The 20,034-nt window shown below is 32.8% G+C and overlaps 1 protein-coding gene across 4 annotated transcripts in view; it reads right to left on the bottom strand.

Moving 5' to 3' along the window:
- Positions 1-20,034, bottom strand: part of EFHC2 (EF-hand domain containing 2) — a 297,057-nt gene that overhangs the window by 154,919 nt on the left and 122,104 nt on the right. For all 4 annotated transcript variants that reach the window (XR_012474021.1, XR_012474022.1, XR_012474023.1 and 1 more), the window contains exon 4: positions 2,503-2,726. Coding sequence is in view for 1 of the 4 variants with exons in the window: in XM_074214142.1 (XP_074070243.1) it covers positions 2,503-2,726 (224 nt within the window). In the remaining 3 variants the exon portion in view is untranslated. The remainder of the gene's footprint in view (positions 1-2,502; positions 2,727-20,034) is intronic.

Here is a 20,034-nt window from a genome sequence, read left to right as displayed (position 1 = left end):
TATATATATATATATATACGCCTTGTGGGTGATATCTGTCTGCACATCATGGATGAATAATACTACAGAATGTGTATGGGAGGGAGAAATGTTGTGATAAACAAACAAGCCTGTATAAGATGATTTACAGTTACAGCTCTTGATTAAACAACAATAGAATTTGTGCTTTCAATTTTTAAAAAAAATTTCTCTATATATATAACTTTTAGAAAAAAGATGGAACTTATTCTCCCTTACTTTCAATAAAAAAGAATATGATCAGAGTGCTAAAGCGCTTGTCAAATGTTTAATTCAACTGTGAATAAACTATACACTATCAGTTTAAAATTATCAACAAGAAGTTTGGTCTCAGAAAAAGAGATGAGGAAATATCCTATTCTGATCCATTGCAGTAAGGGGTGGAGAGGTATCCAGAGGTGTGTAAGATTGTATATAAAGTCAAAGTTGGGTTTTTTGTTTGCTTGTTTGTTTGTTTTGATTGTATTGTATTGATCAGTTAAACTGATTTTTTTCCTTTTCTTCTTTTAAAAAAATCCCTATAGACTCTTGGGATGGGGAGACCAGGATATAAAGAAAAATCTTGGCAATATGAAAACAAAAAATATCAGTTTTAAAGGGGGACTAACTACAGCTCAGCATAATAATCTAACACTCATTTCAGATTATGAAGTCTTGTTACTTGAATTGATAAAGATAACTTAGGCATTCTCTATCTTCCTACTTATCCTAGATTCAAATATTCTATTGGCCATTCCTCATGTGGATATATAACCTCTTAATGGAGCAGCTAGGTTCCACAGTGGTTAGAGCACTTATCTTAGAGTCAGGAAGACAGGAGTTCAAATCCAGCCTTAGACACTTGACTCTTACTAGCTATATAACCTTAGGCAAGTCACTTAACCCTGATTGCTTGACATCCAGGGCCATCTCCATTCATCTTGATTCATATTTGCCATTGGACTCAGATGACTCTGGAGAAGAAAGTGAGGTTGGTGATTTAGGACAGCACCCCCTCACTCAAATACAATTCATGTGCTTGTCATGGCATCACCTCCCTGATGCTTTGGTCTTCTTCAAAAATGGACAAAAGACCAAATATATTTTCTTAATGTTCAATGCTGTTTTACTTACCTACTCCTTTTATTCATTTTTAAAATGGTTTACTAGGGCCATATTCAAATTATGAATCAATCAAGCAAGAATTTATTATGTGCCTAATAAATGCCAGGTAAGATATGTGGTGGTAAGAATAAAAAAACCAAAGAGAAAACAGAATTATTTCCTATGGAGTTTAGTCTAGCCAGTAGAGATAATTATGTACATATATAGGCATTTACAAAGGAAGATACAGGGTAATCTGGGGAAATTGGTACAAGCTGCTGAGAGTACATGTCAAATGTGGTGTTAAAAAAAGTTCTGAAGAAATCTGGGGACTCTAAGAGATGGCAGTGAACATAAAATACATTCTAGGTATTGACAACCTATATAAAAAAGGCAGAAAGGCATGTGATGGAGGGTTGTGGCTGAAAACAGACAGATTTCATTCTACTATGTCTCAAATTTGCAAGAATTGAGATTTTATTCTTTTCTAATAGTTATTGAAGTCACTTCCTGAATAATCCCTTTTCTTCTCACTTAGTTCTTAGAAGTTGGGAGATTAACATTCATCTTCTTTTCCCTTTCCCTTCCAACTTCCTTCACCAGAGGTTACAAACTTCCTTTATTAAATGGAGTCTCAGTATTTTTTTTCACAGTACCCCTAGGTCAAAAGAAATACCTAATAGTTTCAGTTGTCAAAGAGTAAAAAATGTAAAATATTCCCAGAGTCCTTGTGAATTTACTGAGGTGCCCAAGAAACAACACAATGCATGGTCCTCTATCTTCTGACTCTTCTTTCTTTTTCTTCTTCAGCTAGTGTCTTTCTCTTTCAGAGTCCTAACATAGAAAGGAAAACTCAGTTCTCCCACAGAGTTTCTGGAAGCCCAGATAAGTCCAATAAATAAAGGATACTCAGTTCTGAAACAGTTAAATTCAGACAAGCATGACCTGTGTTATAACCAGTATGGAAAGGCAACTGAATAGAGATGAAAAAAAATCTCTTAACCAGTCACTGTTAACTCTATCTATCCCTATAATGGTCAGGGGGGAAGATATACAAGGTCAAATCCTGAATCTTTCTGTCCTACAAATTTAAATATAAGTTGCTATAAATTTTCCCAATTCCCAAACTGCCCATTGGTGAGACCCTAGAGGCAGAGGTTTTCACTATAGGAGCAAGGTGACAACTCCTTTGTGTACTTAGTTAAGACCTCCAAACAGCAGCCTCCTGAACAAAAGAAGAGGTAACATTCAAGTAACATAACTTAACATGCTGTTTTCAAATTTGTCTCAGAATTTGTTACATTTTTTTCACAATAAATACACATTGTATCTGTGAATTCATGGGGGAAGGGGTTAAAGATTTTCAGTTTTAACACAACTCAAAACTTTGTCACCTCTCACCTTTTTCCGCTCTTTCATATAAGAATCATCAGGACAACTTCCTGGGGGATTTACCGTAATACCCATTTTCCTCAGAAAATTTTTTGTGAACTTATCACAGTTATAAATCTTGAATACTCGGGAATAAAAGACAATGTCTGTGTTGATATTGAAATCATGTATTGTATAAAATTGATCCTCATTAGGGGGTGGGAGTGGAATCCGATGACGTCGGATAAAAGTTCCTGTAGGATAAAATGAAAGTAAATCTTTTTAATGATTGTGATAACTGACATTTATATAGTGCCCTAAGATCAGCAAGTACTTTTACATAGACCATCTTATTTAACCCTCACAAAATCCATGTGAAGTAGGTACACAGATATTACTATCCTCCTAATTTTACAAAAGAGAAAAATGAAGCTCAGAGAGTTTAGTTGATCTGTTTTTGATTATAGTTGCTAAGTATTAGAGATAGACTTAAACCAAACTACCTAATTCCAAATTTAACATTTTGTGCCATACCACACTTCCTCTTTTTATTGAAGAGGTATAAAATCACTTACCAGAGCTTAAATAAATAAGAAAGGAGCTCACAGAATTCTGTTAGACCTTTGAGCTGTTAAGTTTCCAACTTAAAGAACCTTATTTAACTAGTAAAGAGAAGGAAGAAGGAAATGTACCTTTAGCTAATATTGGAAGGAGAAAGATGCATTTCTGTTTTTTTGCTGCTATGACAATTCAGTATTTTATATTAAAAGAATTCTTAAAATGTCAGGAGGCAAAGGAGGCAGGGAGAAAAAACAATGAAGCTGGAATGACAGCTTTAGAAATAATAAAAACAAGAAAATAAAGAAATCCTAGTTATGTTATCTGGAGGACTTAAGGAACATTTTTTGCCATATTCTACTGGTCTCAGATACTCACTAGCTTTGTGACCCTAAACAAGTCAATTAACTGTTATTCCCTCACTTTCTTCATCTGTAAAATGAGTTGGAGAAGGAAACCACTCCAGTGTCTTTTCCAAGAAAACCCCAAAAGAGATTACAAAAGACTCAAAAATAATTGAAGAAAAACAACATGGACTATCTCGGCTAACCCATTCTATATATGCACAAAATAAGATTTTTGAAGGGATGGGTAGATAAGCAAATTTTAGAAGGAGGCAGGTGTGTGTGTGTGTGTGGATGTCTATGTTTATGTGTGATATGAGAGGCATAACATTAAAAATACCCAAATTTTCAAGTTGTATGAGCAAAATATTCAATTATTGAACTCCAAATAATTGCAATTAAGGAAAGCCTAATACTCAGCTGAAAATATTAGGCTCATGATTAGCAAAACTAAATGACATAAGTGCAAATATCAGCCTACACCATAGGGTAACACAAGATATGAACAATATTTATTATATGACTTGATGCATATTTCCTTAATTTTATTACTGTTGAGATTGCCATAATTTATAATATTTATATCTTATCCTGGAGCTACATTTTAATTACTGGGATAATCTAAAGAAAGAAATACACATTTGACTTCTTTTCTTTTTCATAATCATTGCACAAGTTTGTGTTTTTTTGTGCTCAAACATACTTGGCTGAACAAATGCCTTTCAAATGATTATTAAACATAATAAAATGTGTTTATAGTAGATCTCATTACTAAACACAACAGTGACTCTTATTTATTTTCTCTGACAAAATCCACAAGTGGTTTTCAGCTCATGTTGCAATATGAACTGTGATAAAGTAGCTAAGAAAGGTTTCTACTAATTGTATCAGTAATAACCTAATTCTTTCTAGCCACCAAATTATCTTTGGGATTATCTTTATATTAGTTCAATAATTGATATCAGGAACTCTGAAGTTCCTTGACTGGTTCTGATATGTTTTCATTTGTATTGTTTGAGGAGTGGAGGGCTAGAGAAGTAGAAAGGCAGGAGGGGAAGAGGAGGAGGATGTGGCAGAGGAAATACTTCTTCAATCTCAATGTATTTTTTTATTTTTTTATTTTTTTTCAATGTATTTTTAAAACAGTATTATTACATTAATGTGAAAGATGATACATATGGCAATCATCACTACATGGATCATCACCCACAATTTTTTCCCCTTACACAAGCCCAAACTAGAAATGTTCATTGTCTCAACAGGCATGTTAAAAAATACTCAAAATTTATTGGCATTAATTTAAATTCTTTGCGAACCAAAAAAGAACCAGAAAAAGGTGCCTTTGAATAAGATAATGAACCTTAATCTGTCAAAGTCTCAGTGATGCTTCCTCCTGCCTCCATTTTTTTTAAAATTATTATGGTCTGCTCCCTCTGTTCATCAGCATGAAAACTTTGACCTGCTCCATTTTGGGACTAGCACTTCTTTCCTTATGCAGCCTGGTTTCTCCTCCAACCTCTTCCCATGGGTTTACCCAATTGGTCCTGAACTTAAGTCCAGTCACTCAATCAGCTTTAGCCCTTCTACAGCTCAAAACTCCAAAACTCAAGTAATTCACCAGTTTTAGCCTCCTCAAGAGTAGAGAATACTTAGGGTGCACCATCAAACCATCAAATGGCTGGTGCTTTTTATTCCTTCTAAGAAGGAAAGATAATTTTAGGCTTCTTAGTAATTTCCTGTCATGCTCTCATAATTGAGTTCCAGTTTGAACAGTACCTCATAATATTCCCTCATTCAGTCTTTTTAATCCTTAGACAGTGGATGAAGAGCCACCCCAAGAGTCAGGAAGACTTGAGTTCAAATCTGATCTCAGGTACTAACTAACTGTATAACCCTGAGCAAGTCACTTAACTTCTGCTTGCCTCAGTTTCCTCAACTATAAAATGAGGATAACAATAATACCTATCTTATAAGGTTGCTATGGTAATCAAATGTGATAATATTTGCAAAGTACTTAGCACAGTTGCTGGTCCTTAATAGGCCTCATAAAAACTCTTATTCCCTTCCCCTTCCCTCCATGAACATTGTCATATATTCTACTGAAAACCAACTTGGCAAGCTAATGATGATAAAAGGATCTCCCATTTACTTATTTTAGATATTGATTGCCTCATGTCATAGACCTGTTGATCACATAAGGCTAAATCTATAACTGGTTGATTAGGAAAACTTACTCCATTAAAAAATGAAAAAGAACCAAGGAATGATTACTAACTGGCTTATATACTCTTTGACCTGTCAGTTATTATGGCATATTTTTAAACAAGTGACAATAGTGTCTTTCTTAAGATCACAAAGAAAATCATAGGTCAAGTGAGGTATAAAAATCTATGAATGTTACAATGAATGAATAAACATTTATAGGTGTTTGTTTGTTACTGTTGTTCTAAAGAAAAAAGTTTTCTCTTTTTTTCTTGTAACATGCTTTTAAATTACTGAGTTGTAATATTTTTAAATTACTTGGTATATTACATTGAAGTAATAAAACCACAAAATTAGAACCATCCTGGGATATTTAAAATGCACATAAAAGAAATAATTTCACTGTAGAAATGTGCTTCTATTAGCCCTCAATTCATGGTACTAAAATGTGCAAATTATTTAATCGTTCAAGATTAGTATATAAAACAAATTGCATATTCAACCAGTTAGAAAAAGATGGGCATTTCAGGTGTTTTCAGGAACCATTTATACTACTTGCAAAAAAAAAAAAAGAAAACCACATATTTTGACAGTTTCAGAAATACACATAATGAGGTGTTTCCAGATTTTTTACCTATCTTCAACTAGTACTGTGTTATAAAAATTCAGATAACAAAGCTACTGCTTTATGTGCACTACACACTATGAATAGGGATGAGCTGCATGTATTCCTCTCTTAAAAATAACTTCTATTCAAGCTTTCAGCCAAATGTCTCTTCCAAAACCCCAGTGAATATGTCGTTTGGGTCAAGAAAGAGAAAACAGGCAGAAGGTAAAAGGTGAATGAAGTAGGCCAGAAGAGCCTCTAACCACTAACAAGATGAGACTGAGGTGGCAGCAGGAGCTACTCAGAAAGATACCTTGTCCTACCTCTGATAGCATGTATCTGAAGAAGCCACATCTGCTAAACCTGCTGCTTCTGTCTATCACCATTGCCTGGGCAGGTATATCTCAGCACTTACCTAAATATCCAATGCAATCCAGAAAGCACTTTATAATTATCAACTATATACACAAAGTACTTTTCTGGATCCACAAAACATAAAAAAAAACAAATAAAAAAATGTCTGCCCTTTAGGAATTGCCACAGGGTGTCCCCAAAATCTTAGTGCAGTTTAAAGTTTATTTTTTATTTGTTTTTAAAGCTTAAGACTATAGGAGGTAGGGGAAAGAAGAAAGGTTATATGATATTTAAACTGAGTAAAAAAGGTAGATACTAGTTTTGTTAGAACATGCTAGAGATCATATGTGCTCTACTGACAATTTTTAAAAACTCAGTTTCCCTCAATACAAAATGAAGCAACAAAGCAGTATTTTAAGGAAGGTGCAAAGATTTATAAATCTGAGAAATGATTTAATCAGGAACCATTTGAAGATTTATCATCCTTGTCCCTGGCATCTTTCAGGCAATGGTACATGATAGGAGAGGCAAAGAAGAGAGACATTTCTATAATACTGCTCCCTCTAAGAGCTCTCTGGAATCTATGGAAGAGTCCTTCTTATTAAGTGTCTCAGACAAATGACTTTAAAATTTTACATTTAACCAACAAACATGAAAAAGGACATTATCTGAAACTACAAGGTTCTATATAATAAATTCAACACAAGAACTTCAGAGCTAGATTGCTTATATATGTGTCTCACATTGAACTTTCTTCTCTTGTTTATGTATTTCTTTTTAAAATGTTTCAAAAATTATTTTCTTTCTTATATTTTTGGGTTTTGTTTGGGGGTTTGTTGGTTTATTCAATACTATGACTAACCCTTTCTTCCCACAAATCAGGGAGAGAGGAGGAAGAAATACCATTGTAACAAATAAGTAGAGTCAAGCAAAACAAACTCAAAATTGGTCATGTCCAAAAAATGTTATGTCTTCTTCTACAACTTTATTCCAGCCCTTATGGAGGTGAGTAGCACACAGTTTATAACATTATTATCATTGTATAAATTGTTCTCCCCTTCCAGATCAATGCCTTACTATACAGGGACTTGCATAAACCAATAAAACTATGAGCTATACTATTCAAGATTACCCAACACAAACAGATCATAATGGAGAACTCTGACAAAAAGTTATTCACTGGAGAAAAAAATGGCAAACCACTTCAGTATTTTTGTCAAGGAAATCTCATGGATAGTATCAAAATGATAAAAGAGATGATACTAGAAGATAAGGCCCAAAGGTTGGAAAGTGTCCATCATGCTACTAGGGAAGAGTGGAAGACAGAAGTAGCTCTAATACTACTAATGAAGCAGCTGAATCAAAACTAAAAAGTTCAGCTGTGAAAGTGACTATGTGACAAAAGGAGAACCTGATACTATAAAGATGAAAATTTCATAGGAAACTGGAATGTAAGATCTATGAACCAAGGCAAGGTGGATGTGGTCAAAGAGGAGTTAGAAAGATTAAACATCAACATCTTGAGTGTTAGTAACTTAAATGATCGAGAATGGGTGAAGTTAATTCAGGTGATTATTGATATTTGTCCTTCATTCTCAATGAAGACCATGACATCAGGGGAGGTTATATCATGACAAGCACATGAAATTGGATTTGAATGAGACGGTGCTGTGCTAAGAAACCATACTCACTTTCTCCTGCCTAGCCATCTGGGTCCAATGGCCAGATAAATCAAGATGAGTGAAGATGGACTTGGATGCAAAGCAGTCAGGGATAAGTGACTTGCCCAAGGGCACAAAGGTAATGTCAGGTTATTAAATACATTACAGTCAGCAAGAATCCCTTTAGAAACTGAGTGACCCCTCATAGTCAATAAAAGGATTATAATCTCATAAAGGACAAAATGCTATCTGTTCAAATCCAAAGCAACAAAGTAATGCAAGTCTATGTTTTATACATATAATACAATTTCTTGAAGACCCACAGCATTTTCAAAAATTGCACTACCCCCTCCAAAAAAAAGATTTCTTATTCATGAAGAATTAGAATGTTAAAATAGGAAATCAAAAAATATTTGGTAAAGGAAAGACAGGATGGAGGGAAATAAAAAGTTTTTGATGTTTTCTTTCTCTCATGATCTTTTTCCCTCCCTAGATCTAATTCTTTCTTCATAACATGCCTAATATGGAAATATGTGAAAAATGATTGTACATGCACAAACTATATCAGGTTGTACAATGTGATGGCATTTTGTTTGCAAAAGGATGAATGTTGAAAACTATCTTTACATGTAACTGGAAAAAAAGAAAAAACATAGAAAGATCTAACATGAACTGATGCAGAATGAAATGAGCAGAACCAAGAGAATATTGTTCACAGGAACTACTATTAAAAAATTATCTGCTGTGAATAACTTAGCTTTTCTCAGCAATACAATGAAGCAAGAAAATTCTGAAAAATTTATGAAAGGTGCTGTCTATCTCCAGAGAAAGAACTAATGGATTGTGAATGCAGATTCTTTATTTTCTTGGGGTTTTTGTCTGTATTTTCTTTTGAAGCAAGGATTTCATTGAAATATGCTTTTCATGATTAAGAAATGGCAAGAATTTCCATAAGACTATATAAGAAAGAGTTTAACATCACTGATAACTATGATGGTGTGGAGAATGAAGTCAAGTGAGCCTTTGGAAGCATTGCTAACAATAAATCTAGTGGAGGTGCCTGAATCCCAACTGAGTTACTTAAAATACTTAAAGATGATGCTGTGAAAGTGTTGCATTCGGTATGCCAGCAAATTTGAAAAACTCAGCAGTGGCCACTGAATTGGAAAATAATCAGTTTATATCCCAGTCCTAAAGAAAGGTAATGAAAAAGAATAATTCTGTTTATTTCACAAGCCTGCATGGTTATGCTTAAGATTCTGCAAAATGAGCTGCAAGAAGAAGATGTGAGCTAAGAAGTATCATAACAGTAGGCTGGTTTTCAAAGAGGCAAAGGAACCTGAGATCAAATTGCCAAGATTTGCTGAATAATAGAAAAATCAAGAGAGTTCCAAGACAAATATCTATTTCTGCTTCATCAGCTACATTAAAGCTTTTGATAGTGTGATCACAACAAAACATGGTAAGTCCTCAAAGAGATGGAAGTAACAGATCATTTTATTTGTCCCCTGAGGAACTTGTATGCAGGACAAGAAGCAAAATTTAGAAATGAATATAGAACAACTAATTGGTTTAAGTGGGGAAAGTATTATAAGAAGGTTGTATACTGTCACCTTATTTATTTAACTTATTGCAGAGTACATCATCAAAGTACCAGGTTAAATGAATCAAATATTCCCAGAAAAAATATCCCCAATCTCAGATATGCAGATGATATCACTCTGATGGCAGAAAGTGAAGAAAAATTAAGAACTCTCTTGATGAGAATGAAAGAGGAAAGTATAAAAGCTGTCTTGAAGCTTAATATTAAAATAAAAACTAAAATCATGGCAAATAATTACATCTCTTTCTGGTAAACAGAAGAAGAACAAATGGAAGCAGTGCCAGATTTTAAATTTTTTAATTCAAAGAACACTGCAGATAGCAACTATAGGCCTGAAAATAAAAGATGCTTGCTCCTTGGAAGAAAAGTTGTGGCAAATCTGAACAGCAAACTAAAAAACAGAGACATCACCTTTCTGACAAAGGAAATTTTTTCAGTGGTAATATATGACTGTGACATGAAAAGCATTGTATTCAGAATTGACACTTTCAAATTGTGGTGCTAGAGAAGACTTTTGAGAGTCCCCTGAACAGCAAAGAAATCAAATAAGTAATCACTTAAATGAATCCAGAATTTGAGAAGAACAAATATTGAAGCTGAAGAGGAAATACTTTGGCTACATAATAAGACAATGAGACTCACTGGAAAAGACCATAACATTGAGAAAAAAATGAAGGTAAAAGGAGAAAGGGAAGGCAGAGGATGAAATGAATTGTGTCATGGAAACAAGGAACATAAGCTTGGACAGACTTAAGGTGATAGTGGAAGATCATGAAGAGTCAGATATGAATGAATATCTGAACAATTCTAAAAATAATAAACTGTCCTCCTGTTCTGTTTATTTCATTTTACATCATATAAGTGTTTTTATATAAGAACATAAAGTGTTCTTAGATTTCTCTGAATTTGTTTCTCTGGTAATTACATATAACATAATATTTTGATACTAATTTTATTTGTATGTTTTTTCAATTAACAAGCAGTTATTTTCTATTACTTCACTCAAAGAAAAAAGAAAATAAGCTTTTATAAAATATGCATAGTTTAAACAAACTTAATTCTATATTGATCATATCTAAAACTATATCTTAATCTAAACCTTGAATCCATTATCATTCTGTCAAAAGGTAGGTAGTATACATTTTTATTAGAGCCCTGTGCTAGTAATTCATTATGTCACTAATGAGAGTTCTTAAATCTTTCAAAGTTTTTACAATGCTGTTATTATGATTGCTTCTCATTTCACTCTATATTACTCCATAAAAGTCTTCCTAGATTTCTCCGAAACCATGTTTTTTCATCATTCTTATAGAATAATATTCTATTAGCTTCATACACCAAAAATTGTTCAGTCCTTTCCCAGTTGATGGACATCCCTTTAGTTTCCAGTTCTTTGCCATTATAAAAAGAATTTGTTAATTTGGAAATATCAATCCTTTACTTCTTTTACTTCATTGAGATATATCATTAGCAGTGATAATATATTTTGTCAATCAGAAAAAGTTCTAAATTGCTTTTCAAAATGGAAGCATTGCTAACAATAAATCTAGTGGAGGTGCCTCCATAACTCCAACAACAGTGTGTGACTCTGCCTGTCTTTTCACAACACTTCCAATTGTCTTTTCATGGAAGGTAGAGAGATGTCATCATTACCAAGCTGATAGATATGAGATAGAACTTCAGAGATATTTTAATTTATATTTCCCTTATAACTAATGATTTGTAATTTTTTTCACATTAGTTTCTGCTTCTTCATATCTTTGACCATTTAGTTAGGCTTAAGTGGAGGATGAGTTGATGCGTGATTTTTTTGATTGCTGATGATTGTACACTCAATGCAGCCTCTGAGGCTGAGATGCAACAAAGTATAGATTGATTCTGCGTATCTTGTGCTAATTTTGACCTAATAACACCAAGAAAACAAAGATTCCCCATCAGTCAGCACTTCACCATCCATATGTGGGACTAAATGGAGAGATTTTGAATGCTATGAATAAGCTTGTTTACCTTAACAGTATTCTTTCCAAGGATTTACATATAGATGATGAGGTTCACACACACACACACACACACACACACACACACACACAACATACATTATCAAAGCTAGCTCAGGATTTGGGAAACTCCAAAAGAATTGTGGAAGAAAAGGCTGCCTACCAAATTGAAGGTCTACAGAGTCATTGTGTTGATCTTACTGTTGTAATGCTTTTGAAACCTAGAAACCTAGACAGTCTACCATGGCAGAAAGTTGACTGCTTCCATTGGAGTTGTTGTAGGAATATTCTGAAGATCATCTGGCAAGATAAGGTATCACTCACTGAGGCCCTTTCTCAAATTGAACAGTTAAACACTCAAACTCAACTGCAGAGAGCACAACTCCAATGGACTGGTCATGTTGTTTGAATGCCAAATATATATTTGCCTAAGAAACTATTTTATGGAAGACTACCCAAGGCAGGCATTCACATGGTGGAAAGAAAACCAATACAAGGACATGCTCAAGATCTCTCTGAAGAACTTTGGTATCAATGAGACAAGGGAGACACTGGCACGGGACTGTCTATCATGGCATGCCCACATCAAAGAAAGCACTGTGTTCTATGAGCAAAACAGAATTGTTCAAAAGAAACCTGAAATGCACAAATTTAGAGACATCTCCTTCACAAGTGGTCAAATAAACTATTTGTTCCTGACTTCTAGTAGAGTTTTCTGAGTTTATAGTGGTATGCTCAGCAGCAATCAGACAACACTTTACATTGACCTTGTATCATGATATCATTTTAGTCTTCTTGGAGCACAAAGGGCAAACAATAATAACAACTGGGAATGGTTCTTATTCTTATATATCTAAATAAGTTCCCTATATATCTTAAATATCAGACATTTATCAGAGAAATTTAATGTGAAGATTTTTCCCATTTCACTTCTATATATTTAAAAGCATTGATTTTATTTGTGCAATCTTCAAATTCATATAATCACTATTATCCATTTTATTTATTTTTGATTCTCACTATACTTTATTTGGATGAGAAAAGAACTCTTCCCCTATATGTGGAACTTCTTGGTCATGATAGGTGGGATTCCTTTCCTGGTATTTTAATCTCTACATGATAAGTTCTTGTATATTTAGGTCTTGCATCTATCAGAACTTTGTCTTACATGAGAAGTCTGTCTTAACCTAAGTTATGTCAGATAGCTTTCCAGTTTTTGCAGAAATTTCTATTTTTAAAAAATAAGATCAATTCCCCAATAAATGTTATTCTTCATTTTATCCATTACTATGCTGTTAACTGTTTCTATATGCTGTGTATTTAATCTATTCTATGATTAACTTTTCTTTTATCAGGTGAAATTTGCTACTGTGTTACTGCTAGGCAGTATAGCTTCAGACCTAGAACTGCTAATCTTTTCCTTCCTTATTTTTTCCTTCCTTATTTTTTTTGAGATTCTACACTTTTTACCACTCCAGGTGTATTGTCATTTTCTTTTTTTTTTTAACCCTTTTTGTAGATCTCTATTCTTTGGTAGGGTTTTTGTCTGTTTGGCATGACTTTGAATAAGTAAATTAATATGGATAGTATCACCATTGTTATGCTGCTAGCCATCCAAATCAAACTAATTAATATATTTCATGTCTGCCTCTATTTCTGAAAAAGTGCTTTGTAGTTGAGTGTATATAGTCATTCTATTTGTCTTGTTAGATAAATTTTCAAATATTTTATACATTTCATCTTTACTTTGAATGGAATTTATCTTTTCTTGCTGTGTTTTGTTGGTAATTTACATTAAAGTTGATGACAGACATAAATTTTTTATTTTCTGCAATTTTCTGAAATTAATGTTCCAAATCATTTTTTCATTGGGTTTCTTTTGGGTTTACTATGCTGATCATATCATCTGCAAAAAAAAATGATAATTTTGTTTCCTTTTGTTTCTTCTTGACTTATTGCTACTACTTCTAGAATTACATCAAATAATAGTGATGTTAATAGAGATCTTTGCTTCACCCTGATGTTACTGTAAAGTTCACTAGCATTAATTCATTTCCAATGGTTTGTAGTTCTTGGTTTTAAATATGAAATTGAAGAGGTACATTTATTCTTTTTCTAAAATTTTTTTATTTAAGGCAATTTAAGTGACTTGACAAAGGTCACACAGCTAAACAATTATTAAATGTCTGAGATCAAATTTGAACTCAGGTCCTCTTGACTCCAGGATAGGTGTTCTAGTCACTGCACTACCTAGCTATCCAATGGTGTTTTTAATAGAAATAGGTATTGTATTTTGTCAGAACTTTTTATTGCATCACTTTATGAAATCATGAAATTATTTTTATTATTGATATTATCTATAATCTTCATAGGTTTTCCTAAAATAGAACCAATCCTGCATTCCTAGTATAAATGCAATCTGATAGCACTTATAGTTTTTTAAAATATGTAACTATAGTCTTTTTGCTAAAATGTTATATTTAAATGTATTAGGAATTTTTGTCTATATTTTTTCTTTCTCTGCTTTTTTTCCCCGTTTTGGTGTCAAGACCACATTTTTCTTACAGAAGAAATTTAGTAGAATGTCTGATTTTCTTATTTATTCAAACGGTTTCAGAAATATTAGAATTAAATTCTTTGAATGTTAAAGAGAATTCAAATGTAATTCCATCTGATTCTCAGATTCTACTCGTTTGCACTCAATTAGAGAGCACATTTATACTTCAATTTATTTTTCTCAGAACAGATCATTCAAATTCTTTATTATTTGCTAAATTAATCTCAGTATTTCATATTTTACAGCCACTTATAAGTTTGGGGGAACATAATTGAACAAGATATTGTCTAATAATTTCCATTTTTATTCTCTTCATTTCTTGAAAATTCTTTTTTTATTTTTGATAATGGTAGTTTAGGCCCTTTATTTATTTTACTTCTTACTGCAGTGTTCAATAAGAGATGGGTTTTAGCATATTTATTTTTACAACCACTTATTCTCTTATTCTTACTCTCCTTCCTCCCAGTAAAAAAAAAATTAAAAAAGAAAAAATTCTCATTACATAGATGTACAATCCAAAAAATCAAATTCCTGCATTGATCATGTCCAAAAATATGCATAATAGTCTGCATCTGAAGTCTATCATCTCTTTGGCAAATAGTGGGTGAGTCTGTCCTCTGGAGTCATAATTTAATATTGGATGGATCTGAGTTCTAAATTAGTTATTTTCCTTTCATGTTGACATAAAAATCATCCTATAAAGCAATTGTGAATTATATCTTCAAAGTTCCTAAAAAGTGACCCAATAATATCATGCCAAAGTGAAATAGAAAAAGGAAAAAGAAATCATACATGTAAAAATGTAACTCCATCAATAGTGCAGTAGAAAGACTGTTTTACTATAGTACTTTTAACAGTTGTTATTCTTTTACTTTTGCCATCTTTGTCAATCCTATGTAGATCACTGGAGTTGCTTTATTGTTTTTTTTCTAATTATTAGTGATTTGGAGCATTTTTATGTAGTTATGGAGAATTTTAATTTCTCCCCTTGAAAATTGCCTGTTTATATACTTTGACCTGTTGATTTGATCTATATTATGTGATAGCACTTTTTCTTCCAAAAATTTTAGTCAATAAGGCTTATGTTTAACATTTTTGTTTCTTGGCATTTTTGACATTATAGTACATGATTAGCTTTTATAAAGGTATTATACACAACTGAAAAATACTGTTGTCATTTTAATCCAATTCAGTAATCACCAGAGATCAAATTCTTTTTTATTTTTTTGTAAGATTGGTTCAGATCTGAGAGGGGTACAGTGAGTTTCCAAGTGAGTTCCATTCACCAGTTTGATAAAAGGTCAAAGGATAAGAACAGCACTTTTCAGCTGAAGAAATAAAAGATATCTATAGTCATTTGAAAAATACTTCAAATCACTATTGATTAGAGAAATGCAAATTAAAACCACTCTTCGGTGCCACCTCAGAGACAAAGAAGGAAAATGATCAACAAAGGAGAGGAGGTGAGAAAACTGCAGGTGGTGTTGTGAACTAATCCATCCTTGCTGGAAAGCAATTTAGAACTATACCCAAAGGGAAATAAAACTGTTTAACCTTGCCTTCAACAATATCACAACTAGGGGCGGCTAGGTGGCACAGTGGATAGAGCACCGGTCCTGGAGTTCCTGGGTTCAAATCCGGTCTAAGACCTCAGACACTTAATAATTAGCTCTGTGGCCTTGGGCAAGCCACTTAATCTCATTTGCCTTGCAAAAACCTAAAAAAAAAATCACAACTAGATCTATATCCCAAAGAGATTACAAAAAAGGGGGAAAGATCCACATGTATAAAAATATTTATAGTGACCCTTTTTGTTGTGACAAAGAATTGGAAATTGAGGGAGTGTTCATCAATTGACCAATAGCTGAACAAGTTACGATATTTGAATATTGTGGAGTACTATTGTTTTGTAGGAAATCATGAACGGTTGACTTTTAGAAAAGCCTGGAAAGATTTGAATGAACTAAAGTGGAGTTAAAGAAGCAAAATCAAAATAATATTGTACCTTAACAGCAACATTGTGAGATGGATCAACTATGATGGACACAGCTCCTCTTATTAGTTCAAGTCATCAAAGACAACTCTAAGGGTCCTGCTGTGGAAACTGACATCCACACTCAGGGAAAAAAAAACAAAGCAAAACTATGGAGGTTGAATGCAGAGCAAAGAATACTATGTTCTCTTTTTAAATTTTATTTTGTTTTTCCCTTCTTTCTCATAGTTTTCCCCCCTAAGCTCTAATTATGCTTTTACAACATGACTAATATTGACATATATTAAATATGATTGCACATGTACAACTTTTACCAGATTGCTAAATATTAAGGGTGATGAGTAAGGGAGAGTGATAGAAAAATGTGGAACTCATAAGCTTGCAAATGGATGAATTTTGAAGCCACCCTTGCATGTAATTCAAAAAAAATTAAAATTTAAAAAAAAATTGGTTCAGATCTGAAAGGGACATGCCAAGTTCCCTACTTTTGTTCACAACTTTGATGCTTCTTTCTCCCTTTAATTCAATGTTTTCTTTAATAATTTAGAAGCTGTGCCACCTGTTGAATATTTATTCAGAATCTGTTATTTTATTATTTAATATGATTTTAATGTCATTTTATTAAGAAATGGCATCAATTTGTACTGATGTCATGCGTGAGATTGTGATGGCTAACTCTGCTTCAACTCCTTTCATTCTCATTAATTTTTATCTCTCAAGTGTTTTTCTTGCAAATATGTTTATGTGTATAGAAATCTATCTTATGCTATAGGAAAGTTAGAGGAGAAAAGGAAGAAGAGAGGTGCAGAACAAATTGAAGGGAGGGCAGTTTGGTGGAAGTAGGACTCAGAAGCAAAACACTTTTGAAGATATACAGGGTAAAAAAAGAATAAAGTAAACAGGGGGAAGTAGAAGGGGGGAAATATTTAATTAGTCATCTGAACTGCAAAAAAGTTTACAGCAAGCTTCCCTGATAATTCATTTCCCAAATATATAAAGAACTAGTCAAATTTTTATAAGTCATTCCCCAATTGATAAATGATCTAGAGATATGACAAGTTTTTTTTCATATGAAGCAATCAGTTATCTATAGTTATATGAAAAAGTTCTAAGTCACTACTGATAAGAGAAATGCAAATTAAACAATCTCTGAGGTACCACCCTATACATATAAGATTGGTTAATATGACAGAAAAGGAAAATGAAAAATGTTGGAGGGGATATGGAAAAAATTGTGACATGAATTGCATTGTTGGTGGAGTTGTAAGCTAACAATCTCAGAGAGCAACCTGGAACTATGCCCAACAGCTATAAAACCATGCATGCCCTCTGATTCAGTAATACCAGGTCACTATAGATAGAAACAAAAAGAAAAAGAATCTATTTGTACAAGAAATGTTTATATCATTTCTATTAGTGGTGGCAAGGAATTGGAATTTGGGGGAATGTCCATTAATTGGGGAATGGTTGAACAAGGTATGATAGGAGATTGTGAAAGAATTCTACTGTGTTATAAGAAATGATGCTCTCAGAAAAACTTGGAAAGACTTACATGAATTGATGCAAAGGGAAGTGAGTAAAACCAGGAGAACATTATACTTTGTAACAGTAGTATTGTATAATGATAAATTTTTGTGAATGGCCTATTTTCAGCAATGCAATGATCCAAAACAATTCCTCAGGACAATAAAAACAACATTAAAAAAAAAAACCCACCAACTCACCAAGGCCCTGTTTTTATCTTATTTAACTCTCACTGTGACCCTTAAAGACATTAGAATCTTATAACCATCAACATATAGCTTGTTACCAGGTGATTAAATCTTTCTAGGTTTTTGTTTTGTATTTGCATTTCAAAATCCCTACTCAAATCTATTCTTTTCAAGCAAAAAATTCATGAAAATTATATTTTTCATTAAAAGTTCATCATTCTTTACTTGGAAACTATACTCAATCCTGCAAAGTGAATTATTCTCACTAATAAACTTTTCTATCCTTTTGGAATAACAAATCTCAAAATTTCCTCTTTTTTTATATTTCCTCCAAATGTTATATATTCCTAACTATGGTTCATTGGTATTTAAACTCATTCTTTTTTGATTTCTTGAAATTTTTTTTTCCCTTTGAGCTGAAAACTCTAGATTTGAGGCTATACCATTTCTGGAAGTTTTCATTTGGTGATTTATTTTAGGAGGTTACTATTTTTCAATTTCCCCTCTGATTCTAATATATCTTCATTTATGACTTATTTAGTACACAGGTTTTTTAATTGTTGCTGTTGTTAGTTATTTCCAAGGAATCTAATGATTCTTAGATTATTCTCTTTTACTTGTTTTACAGATTGATTGTTTTGGGGTTTTGTTTTGTTTTATTTAGTCCAGATAGACTTATTTTCCTATTTTTCAAGTCAATGATCTCTTCTGTATCATGATTTCCTCCATTGTAGGTTTTTGATAAATCACAGGTTGGCATAAGAAATTTAAATGTTATTCTGTTCCAAGTCTATTAATCTAACTCAGACTCAAGTTCAAGGGATGAAATTCTATAAAAGTTCTCAGTGATCATGAAAGGATAAAAACAGAAACAAAAAACTTCAACTTATTGACAAAATACTTAAATAATATAATTTCTAAAATTAAATAAAATGATGCTCCCCTCTGCTTCCATAATTAACACAGGATAGTTTGCTGGGAAAGCAATCTTCAGAGGATAAGATGAGTTCTGCTAAAAACTTCTATTACAAATTCCTCATAAACTGATCCTTATTTGCTTCAGGCAGGCAGGAAGCCAAATGGCTTCTCTGACCCTCAAAGAAATAGTCCAGACTTTATGACACTGGAGCCTTTACTTGATTGTGAGAGTTCTAGACAGGTCCAACAATGAGGAAAGGAAAGAAAATCAAGATACTAGTGGAAGAAGGAGAGGAGGAAATGAAGGTTCCAGCTTAGACTATAGCAACATGTAGGCATATTCAGTCACATTGGTGGTGGGTTCTCTTTGGTTGAGTCTCCTCAGACTGGACCCAGATGGGTTTTCTGAAGGAAGCAGCAGCAAAATATACATAGCAACAGGAGCATCAAAGGTACAAAAACAGCTACCAGTTCAACTACATTCTACCACGGTGGTGCAAAACAGCTACCACTCCTACTATATTCTATCAATGCAAGACAGAAGGGATATGTTTGAAAATGAAATTATTTTTAATTAACATTGTATTTTTTCTAAATTATATGTCAAAATAAATTTTAATTTTTTAATTTTTAATTTAATTTTTAATTAATTTATTTTTTAATTCTTTTCCCCTTCCCTGAGACTGTAAACAGTTTGATATGTTATACATGTGCAATCATAAAAAACATTTTTCCATATAAGTCATATTATGAAAGAAATCACAGATCAAAACAGATAGTGAGATAGGTGAATAAATAAAGGGATAAATAAATAAATTGAAAAATAGTAAACTTTAAGTTGTATTCACACTCCATCAGTTCTTTCTCTGGAGGTGAACAATATGAGGCCTTTGGAATTGTTTTATATTGATGTATTGCTGGGAATAGTTAAGTCATCCATAGTTTATCATTATACAACATTGCTGTCACTGTGTACAATGTTCTCCTGGTTCTGCTCATTTCATTTTGCTTCATGTAAGTCTTACCAAGATTTTCTGAATCAATCTGCTCATCATT

Source organism: Macrotis lagotis, chromosome 1, assembly GCF_037893015.1.
Source record: "Macrotis lagotis isolate mMagLag1 chromosome 1, bilby.v1.9.chrom.fasta, whole genome shotgun sequence".
Classification (NCBI taxonomy): domain Eukaryota; kingdom Metazoa; phylum Chordata; class Mammalia; order Peramelemorphia; family Peramelidae; genus Macrotis; species Macrotis lagotis.
Note: the sequence above shows the minus strand (reverse complement) of the source record. Positions and strands in the feature narration are given on the sequence as shown.